Source organism: Notothenia rossii, assembly GCF_949606895.1.
Source record: "Notothenia rossii genome assembly, chromosome: 5".
Taxonomy (NCBI): Eukaryota; Metazoa; Chordata; class Actinopteri; order Perciformes; family Nototheniidae; genus Notothenia; species Notothenia rossii.
In genome coordinates, this window is record NC_136903.1 from 59,604,328 (window position 1) to 59,613,968 (window position 9,641).

Here is a 9,641-nt window from a genome sequence, read left to right on the forward strand (position 1 = left end):
TTTGCTGATGGGAACTTGGGTCCCCCTCGTAGTGCGGGTGCAGCGAGCCGTTTGGCCGATGCAGAGCGGAGTGCACATGCTGGGTAGTACGGTTTAACCATGTCCTGGATGTAGGAAGGGCCAGATCCATTCAAAGCATGGTACGCTAGTACCAGTGTCTTGAAGTGGATTCTAGCAGTTACGGCACGTCCACACAGCGGCGTTGGAAGCTTCTTCCAACGCTTCTGCCCATTCACTTTGAATGGGGTGACGTCCCTTTTCGCCGAACTGCATTGTGGCAAGCAGAGCGGAGCTTTCCTGGCGTTTCCAGCTCCAAAAGTTGAGCAATGTTCAAATTTTGAAGCTTCTGAAGCTTTTGTTGGAAGCGTCAGCCAATCAAATCATATGCCAGAACAAGCTCTAGCCAATCAAACCACTGCTTGTGTGTCAGGGGCGGCAGATTCATGTGATTGGTTGTTGGTCGAGCTTCAGACACGCCTGCCGGTAAGCTTTTTCCAAAGCCGCTGTTTGGACGGGCCGTTAATGGAAGCCAGTGAAGGGAGCGGAGGAGCGGCGCAGTGTGGGAGAATTTAGGAAGGTTGAAGACCATTCTGGATGAGCTGCAGAGGTTGGATGGCACATGCAGGTAGACCATCTAGGAGGGAGTTGAAGTAGTCTAGGCGTGAGATGACGAGACCAGCCTGGACGAGAAGTTGCATCGCTTTCTGGGTCAGCTGGGGACGTATCCTCCTGATGTTGTAAAGCGTGTATCTGCAGCAGCTGGTTGTTGCAGCGATGTTTGCAGAAGGACAGGTTGATCTAGGGTCACACACAGATTCCTTGCAGTCTGAGTCGGGGAAACAACAGAGGTGCCAATGTTGATTGTTAGGTCAAGAGGGACAATCTTTTCCCTGAAGAAAAAGCAGCTCAGTCTTGTCAAGGTTGAGCTTGAGGTGGTGAGCAGACATCCACCGAGAGATGTCTACTAGACAAGCAGAGATGCGTGCGACGACCTGGGTTTCAGAACGGGGAAAAGACAGAATTAATTTTCGTCAGCGTAGCAGTGGTATGAAAAACCATGTGGGGTAATGACTGATCCGAGCGAGTTTGTGTACAGAGAGAAGAGGAGTGGACCAAGAACAGAGCCCTGAGGCACCCCTGTAGTTAATTGACGATTGGTCGGACTCTGACCCTCTCCAAGTTACCCTGTAGGTGCGGTCTTTGAGGTATGAGGTGAGGAGGGAAAGTGCAGAACCTGAAACTTCAAGTTCTTGGAGAGTGCGAAGGAGGATCTGATGGTTCACCGTATCGAATGCAGCAGACAAGTCCAAAAGGATGATGACAGAGGAGAGGGATGCTGCTTTAGCCGTGTGTTGTTCCTCAGAGACAGCAAGGAGGGCAGTTTCTGTGGAGTGACCTGCCTTGAAACCAGACTGGTGCGGATCAAGAAGGTTGTTCTGATAGAGATAACAGGAGAGTTGTTTAAATACAGCGCGTTCAAGTGTTTTAGACAGGAACGGGAGGAGAGAGACAGGCCTGTAGTTTATAACATCAGACGGGTTGAAAGTGGGTTTCTTTAGGAGAGGGTTTACTCTTGCCTCCGTGAGACTGTTTGGAAAGTGACCAGAAGTTAGAGAAGTGTTGATGAAATGGGTGAGAAACGGTAGAATATCAGGAGCGATAGTCTGAAGGAGGTTTGAGGGGATAGGATCCAGAGGACAGGTGGTAGGACGGGCAAAGGTAACGAGGGTAAGAACCTCACTTGGAGAGAGAGGGGAAAAGGAGGTTAGTGTGTGGGTGAAAGGAGGGTCTGGTGACCCAGCGGTGAGTAAGGGTGAGTCAGAAAAAGAAGAGCGAATATCATCAACCTTTTTTTCAAAGTAGTTAAAAAAGTCGCTTGGAATAAGGGAGGAGGGGGAAGGGGCTCTGGGGGGGTCCAAGAGGGTGCAGAAGATGGAAAATAGTTTATTGGGATTGGAATAGGAAGATTGGATCTTTTCTTGAAAAAAAGTGCTTTTTGCCTGAGAGATCGAAGCAGAGAAAGAAGAGAGGAGAGCCTGATAGGTTAGGAGGTCGTCATGGTGTTTGGATTTTCACCGTTTCCGCTCTGCTGCCCGAAGGATGGTTCTATTAGCACGCAGTGCGTCATTTAGCCAGGGAGCAGGAGGGGACTGACGAGCCGGCCGAGATGTGAGAGGACAGAGAGAGTCCAGAGAGGATGAAAGAGTAGAGAGGAGAGTTTCTGCAGCAGAGTTTGGAGGCAGGAGTTGGAACGAGTCAGAGGAAGGGAGGGCTGAGAGCACCGGTGAGGCAAAGGTAGAGGGGGAGAGGGAACGAAGGTTACGGCGGACAGGTGCCGGATGAGAAGAGATTAGTTTGTTATGTTTGGAAAGGGGTAGAGAGAATGAAATGAAGAAGTGATCGGATGTGTGGAGCGGGTTTACAGAGAGGTTAGAAGTAGTGCAGTTCCTTGAGAATCTGAGATCAAAGACATTGCCAGCTTTATGAGTTGGTGGGGATGGAGACAATGAGAAAGCAGAGGTGGTTAACAGAGATGTTAGTTCAGATATCTTCCCTGTCTGGAGGTTGAAGTCTCCGAGAAGTACAGCGGGAGGGCCAGTTTCAGGGATGTGTGAGAGGAGATTATCTAATTCCTCCAGAAGTCCCCCAAGGCGCCTGGTAGACGGTAGAGAACTACAATGGTTAATTGTATAGGATGAGTTACTGTGACGGCATGGAATTCAAAGGTGGAAGGAGTGAAGTTAGGTAGCTTGAAGAGGGAACAGCTCCAGTTGGGAGAGAGCAGGAGTCCAGTGCCACCTCCTCTGCCAGAGGGTCTCGGTGTATGGGAGAAGGAATATGCTGTGGAGAGAGCTGCTGGGGTGGACGTGTTGAATGGAGTAATCCAGGTCTCAGTGAGAGCAAGGAAATCCAGAGACTGGAGGGAAGCGTAGCCAGAGATGAAGTCAGCCTTAGGAACAGCTGACTGGCAGTTCCACAGGCCACCTGAAACTAGATGTTGGATCTCAGTGGAGCATGTGGGATAGACGAGAGCAGGCCGGTTATAGCGATTAGGAGATACACGGGGCCAGTGATAATTGCGAGAAGACACATAACAGGAATGGAGAATATATACATGATTTTAGCAAGAGAGGATAAAAACACCAGCGATACTTAGCTCATTTGAAGTAAGATTGACCTCCTCTTTGCCTCCCTCGTGACTCCAAAAGGACTCTATTGTCTTTGTCAGTCTTCGTCTGACGCTCTAGGAAAGTGCTGCCTAAAATGGACACCTGATTGCTGATTTCTCACAGCTATGGGACCACGCCCCTTTAATTAGTTAATTCGCTGCAGCTGGTGGCCCTCAAAAGGAAATCTAGACTGGCTCCCTCCTGAGTTGTTATTGTCTTTTCAGTGGCACAATAGTTTACAATTACATTAAACCCTAAGTTATAAAGTTATGAGTTTAACCCTTAATACAGTTACACCTACTCAATAAAGCTTTTAGTATTCTACAAATGTTTAAATCAAAGTTAACCTTGGCAGTGAGTCAGTTAGTTCAGTTTTAAGGTTTCTGTCAAATTACTTGTCCCAAGTTTCTACCTGAAAAATACTGTAGCGGTTTTGAGATTTAAAATCACAATTTCAATCAGATAAGCTACAGAGCATTTATACAGTACACACACTGAAACAGGTTAGAAACAAGTCTAAAAACAGATGTTACTCACACAATTCTAGAAGTCACCAGTTGTTATCCTGTCAAAATCGAGTTGCACACCTGTGTCAAGTTAGGCTGTGAACTACACGTGCTGACTCATATACACAGTAAACAAACTATGATCATGAACTCTTAACCTTTTCAACCTTTGAACTCAGTCATGCATTAAATACATTTTATAAACCTTTTTAAATCATATTTATGTATTTTAACTTTCAGAAAATATTAATTTATTCATATCCTAACACATTTTAGCCAGGGCTAAATACAATTATGAAAAAAGAACACCAACATTTTTTAATTAATAAACGCCTAGCTGAATATTATCCCGCTTATTTCACGGCCAAATATTATAACGACAAGACTCACAATATTGATAAAACATTATTTTATTGATTTAAAAGTGGCTCCGCTAAGACACAATAGTCCGTTCAACTGCGCACCAAAGGCTGGAACTTCGGCGAAAGCAGCTTAAAATTACGGCAGCGCCGATCGAGATTTTCTGACCACTAACTTTCCAAGTCTGTTCACAGTAACTTTTTCCATTATCCAGTCTTTAAATATTGTCAGAGTTCGAGTTAGCGTTACTGTCTGTCTTCTTCTGTTGATTTCTCTGACGTCCATGGCGCTCTGTTTTTTTTTATCTCTTTGCTTCTCTTACAGGACAGTTAAGCAATCATGAATCCATAGTTGTGCTTAATATTAAAAAAGTGAACATTAAGATAGTATTACTAATGTTTGTGTACCAAAGCTGACTTCTTTCTGCAGATTAACATGACTGCACATATTCCCTTGATCATCGTTAGCAACGGTCTGTTTCCCTTAGCAGCGGTCTGTTAGCAGAAATTAACAACCTCGGAAATGTCTAATTTGACCAATCAGAATCAAGTACTCAACTTCTAGGTAGGCCAGTACTGGTGTCTTAAAGTGGATTTTGGCAGCTAATGGTGACCAATGAGCTGAGGAGAGGTGCTGGTAGGAGGTGTGGTAATTGATGAAAAATGATCACACTTTGGAATTTCCCAATTGACCAATCAGAATTTAGTATACAACTAAGCCATGTAAGAGAGAGCTTAACATATGGTAATACTCATATTCACACGTGTGCCATCACGCACAGTATATACATGTGAATGCGGACAAACACAGAGAGAAATAGAGTCATTTAAGGACAGCCTGCCTTAATTCTTACTCATCAGCGCATTGTCCAAAATCAAAGCCATTGTGACAGCATCCCTAATGAAGGACAGACTACAGGAATGAGGGGATGGCAGAGGAGGAGAGGAGAGAAAGAACGCATGGAGAGAGTTGGAAAAGGAGAGGACTGATTTAAGAAAGATGATGAGGAGAGGAGACAGGAGGGGGGATTTAAAACCCCAATCTGAAGATGGGCTCTCATTACTAATGGATGACAGATGACAGCGGGGCATCTTGGCGTGGCCTGCTGCCTTTCGTGTGGAACAAAGGAGAATATCTAATGTAAACATGCAGAACTGAACCATCTTCTCATCACTTTGCCTTTGACGCGAGAGATAAACTACTAAATAGCATTCAAAGCAATCTGCGGCCCACCTCCAGTGTGGAGTCTTCACTTCTCGGCCAGCGGCTACGGTGTCATGCAAGCGAATGGCTCCACACCAAAATGTTGTCAGTTTGAGACTGTTGTGTAGGTTTGTGGGTGGAAAGTTGGAATTCCGTTGCTGCCCCCCCCCAAAATGCAAGTGATGTGCCTTTGAACGGGTCCTTTACAACACAATTCTTCTGTGGAGCTGCCCAGAGGCAACCAGTAGTTCATATTGATGGATGCAAGCTAACGTGCACGACATAGTGAAAGCACCATCTGCATTTTCTTTATCGCTGCCATAACTTGTGTACAGCGTCCATGCACATGTTTCGGATAGAACGGGAGAGGAAGAAGGCCAAAAGCAAGAAAGGAAACCATAATTATTTCTGAATCATTTGTGTTTGTCCCAACATTACTTTATGGAATGCCATTTAATCTATTTTCAACCCAGCAGGGAACTTCTCATGGTGAGGTGAATGTTGGGAATTGGGAAACACAGCGGAGCGGAGAATGGGGAAGCAAGAAGAGGAGTTCTAGAGAAATGTAAAAGGCTATGTATATAAGGTCTATGTGTGTTTTATTTATTAGGTGGTATTTTTTACTCATTAATGCTGGTGGGTGTGTTCACTGGAGCAGGTGACAGAGTTAGTAGGAGTTATACTCTGACTGCATTCACCTGCTTACTTTGGCTTTGCATGGAATATGACCGCACATTTTCACCACAATTTCTACTTGCAATTTCCATCACTCCATTTGGACTAGCCATGTCACTCAAGGTAACTGGTACTGGATTATATTTAATTTTTGCCTTTTTATGGAAGAAAGTTGACAGGTGTGTTTTAGTTGAGGGGTTCATGGGTCCCACTCGTGGTGAGGGAGTAGCGAGCTGATTAGTTTATCCATGGCTTGGATGTAGGAAAGACCTGTTCGATTCACAGCATGGTAGGCCAGTACCAGTTTCTTCAAGAGGATTCAGGCATAACTCGGGAGCAAAGGAGTGGTGCAATGTCTGAGAATTTAGGTTGAACACCAGTTGGGCTGAAACAGAGGTTGGACGGTACTTGAAGGCCTACGAGCCAGGAGGAACCTGGAACAGAACCTTTGTTGCCTTGTGGTTCAGTAGTGGACGTATCATCCTGATATTGTAGAGAGTGTATCTCAGCTTACCAGGTGAGCTGTAGGAAGCTCACCTGGCAACCCCTGTACAAACGCTAAGTCATTGCTGCATATCATTCCCTCATTCCGTAATGCCTATTCTATCTTCAGACAATGTTGACAAATGTTCTCGCGTTTAAAAGAGTAAATGGACTTGGAATCACAGTAACCTTTGAAGACCAAAATTGACATATTTAATTCTTGACAAATGTTTGTTGGAGTTCTTGAGATGTGTGGTTGCTTAAAAAATAAAAATAAACACAGGGATTTTAGCCTTTGCATACCATGCACATGCAGAATAACCGGTATAACACACTCCAGGAAAGGGAAACCCAAAACAGCATAAACAGCCTCTTTAAGCGCAAGAATGTTTTAAATCCCAGAAACAGGTCAAGATAGATTGTTTTGTGGGGAGTATATTATTTCGTTTTTTATTACCCTTGGCAGATGGTCGCAAAATGTTAGAGGAGAGGTCAAGTTTTAGGATGGCTTTTTACTTTGACCCTCTGATGTCCAACCAACCTCTAAATCAACCTCATTTCTGTGTATTACAGAAAATTATTCCATGTTTAAACCGGAGCCAAAAATACTGAAGCCATCTTCTGTATACCCGAACATCAAAACCACATTTTTCTATCCAGGCTTAATCTCCTTTAATGGCACATGATAGATATATGGATACGGTTTAACCTGATATTTCATGATGGACTGTAAAAGTTTGTTCATTGAGTCCAACCCTTCTAAAGTTTAGATCTAAAGTCGTCAGGCTTTTATATGATCTGATCTATCTGTGTCTTCGCAATGCATCAGATCTGTGTTGAGATTTGAAAAGCTTTTTCTCTTTGTGGTCAAAACTTCCTTTTCCAAGAAACGATATATCAGGAATTGAGAACATTTCACTGACACACTGGACTCAACACCAGTTGACATAACACTTAACGATAATTACCCTGCATCCAAATATTCAACTCCAAAACATGAAGAACATTAACAGTGTGTGAAAGATGTTTCAAGCCACTATTAGCATTTTTTCTAAATCTTGTGTTGAAATATTAACAGTTAATTGAGGGAGTCAGAGCAACTGAATGAAACATTTGCCAGTCTGTCTTTGAGAAATATATGCAAACTGTATATATAAATATATATAAATGTAACAGAGCAGCTGTTTGAGGTCTGCAGCTGCACAGTGGAAGCTTCTGGTGTCTTACACACACACATTTCATTCAGACAGTTTATGGTACTTTAAGGCCTATAAGGTGAACACTGATCTAGTACAGGGAAATGGAAAACTTCTTTTCACTCTGGCGCTGAGGGCTTTTACAACTGTAATACTTATTCTCGTCATTCTAAAATCTTTATGGGAAATAAAATATACACTTTCTGTGAGCAATGTAAATAGTGTCTTTTGACACATTTTACTTATTTCCTTGCCAAAAGTAATCCATAGAGTTTTGCACAGATGAAAAAGAGTTAGTCTCTGAGACAAGTTCCCTTGTCTCAGAGACCATTTTTGCTGGGTAAGATTCTCAAAATAAGATCTGTGGTTCTAACAAGCTATTGAGATTTTCAAGTTTTGTTTATGATGAAAAATATGTCAGTTAACAGTTTGGGGAAGACCCTTTTCTGTTCCAGACTGACTGTACCCCACAAAGCAAGGTGCATAAAGGCCTGGTTGGATGAGTTTGGTGTGGAAGAACTTGACTGGCCCGCACAGAGCCCTGACCTCAACTCCATTGAACACCTTAGGGATGAACTAGAACAGAGAGCCAGCCTCTGGTCCAACATCAGTGTCTGACCTCACAAATGCTCTTCTTGATGACTGGGCAAACATTCACAGACACACTCCAACATCTTGTAGAAAGCCTTCCCAGAAGAGTGGAAGCTGTTGTCGCTGCAAAGTGGGGAACAACTTCATATTAATGCCTAAGAATTTGTAATGGGATGTCATAAAAGCTCCTGTAGGTGTAATGTGTAGGTGGCCCAAGACCTTTATCTATATAGTGTATATCTGCACAGCTTCAGAATGATTGATATAGACATTAAGAGGGCGACAGCAGCATTACCGTGCTTACAGGAGCACCTGAGGTGAGGCTGTTTATAAATGATTAAACAAACCATACAGTTACACAACGGTAACCAAATACAGATGTGCGATGAGTGAAAGCCTAACAAAGTACTCTGCGAACTGAAACCAAAGTATTTGTACTATTTACCTTTTTTTATTTGCTTTCCATCCATCAGAAAGAAGACAGAATAAAAAAGGAGGATTTGGGAAGAAGAGGAAACGACAGCGGCTGGTCGCCAACGACACCGCTGGAAACTCAGCGAACACAACGACAGAGAGCGCCATGGAGCATGAGGAGGCATGAGGAGGCCTGAGGAGGGGAGGCATACTACGCACCCCCCACTGTCGGAACATCCGTCAGCAGCAGCTTTGTATTCTCCAGCCTTATTATCCGCCTGTCCAATCTGATATTGCACAGTGAAGCTACAGTAAGGTGTAGCATGGGTGGAGATTCCTTATCTTTCCAGAGCTCATTAAACATATCATCCATTGGCTCGCCTCTGTCAGTCTAATATTTATCAATATTTCCATGCAGATTACATGAATGTATGTTTCCATAAATGTATATTTTGATGCTGGTACACATTTTTATTGACATATTGTTACCGACTGCACGCCTATAAATATGTACAGAAGTGTGAGTTCCGCTTCCTTCAAAATTGAGACATGTTTTTTTTTTTTATAGAAGGAATAAAATATATATGTTCTCCTCTTTACTCGTTTGCCTTCATTTTGAATCATGGTGTTTTTTCCTGGCAAGACGACAACAACAACACCAACAACAACAGATGACTTAAAACAGGGCTAAAGTCAAATATATACACTAACTGTTGATTCAACTGCATTTCAAAAGGTGTAATATAATGGAAAGCTCCTACACACAATTTAACAATTAAAGGGCCTTGTACTTACAGTATAGCCGATTTATGCTTTTTTAATGCTTCAACTACATGTCCACACTAGAGCAGTGGTTCTCAACTGGTCAGGCCTCGAGACCCACTTTTTCCTTTGTCAATAAATTGCGGCCCTACATTTTGAACCACTCAAATCTATTCCAAAAAAAATCGTGCAGTAGTATATACGCTTTTCAGCATACAATATTAAAGTGAAGTACAGTGCATATATCCCTTACATCCCTTCACAGAACTAAAGAATGCTTT

General features: G+C 43.2%; 1 protein-coding gene across 1 annotated transcript in view; it reads left to right on the forward strand.

The window, feature by feature from the left end:
* Positions 1 to 9,148, forward strand: part of rspo4 (R-spondin 4) — a 92,530-nt gene extending 83,382 nt beyond the window's left edge. The window contains exon 5 of the mRNA XM_079683347.1: positions 8,658 to 9,148. Coding sequence (XP_079539473.1) covers positions 8,658 to 8,785 — 128 coding nt within the window. The 3' untranslated portion in view covers positions 8,786 to 9,148. The remainder of the gene's footprint in view (positions 1 to 8,657) is intronic.
* Positions 9,149 to 9,641: the final 493 nt, after the last annotated feature.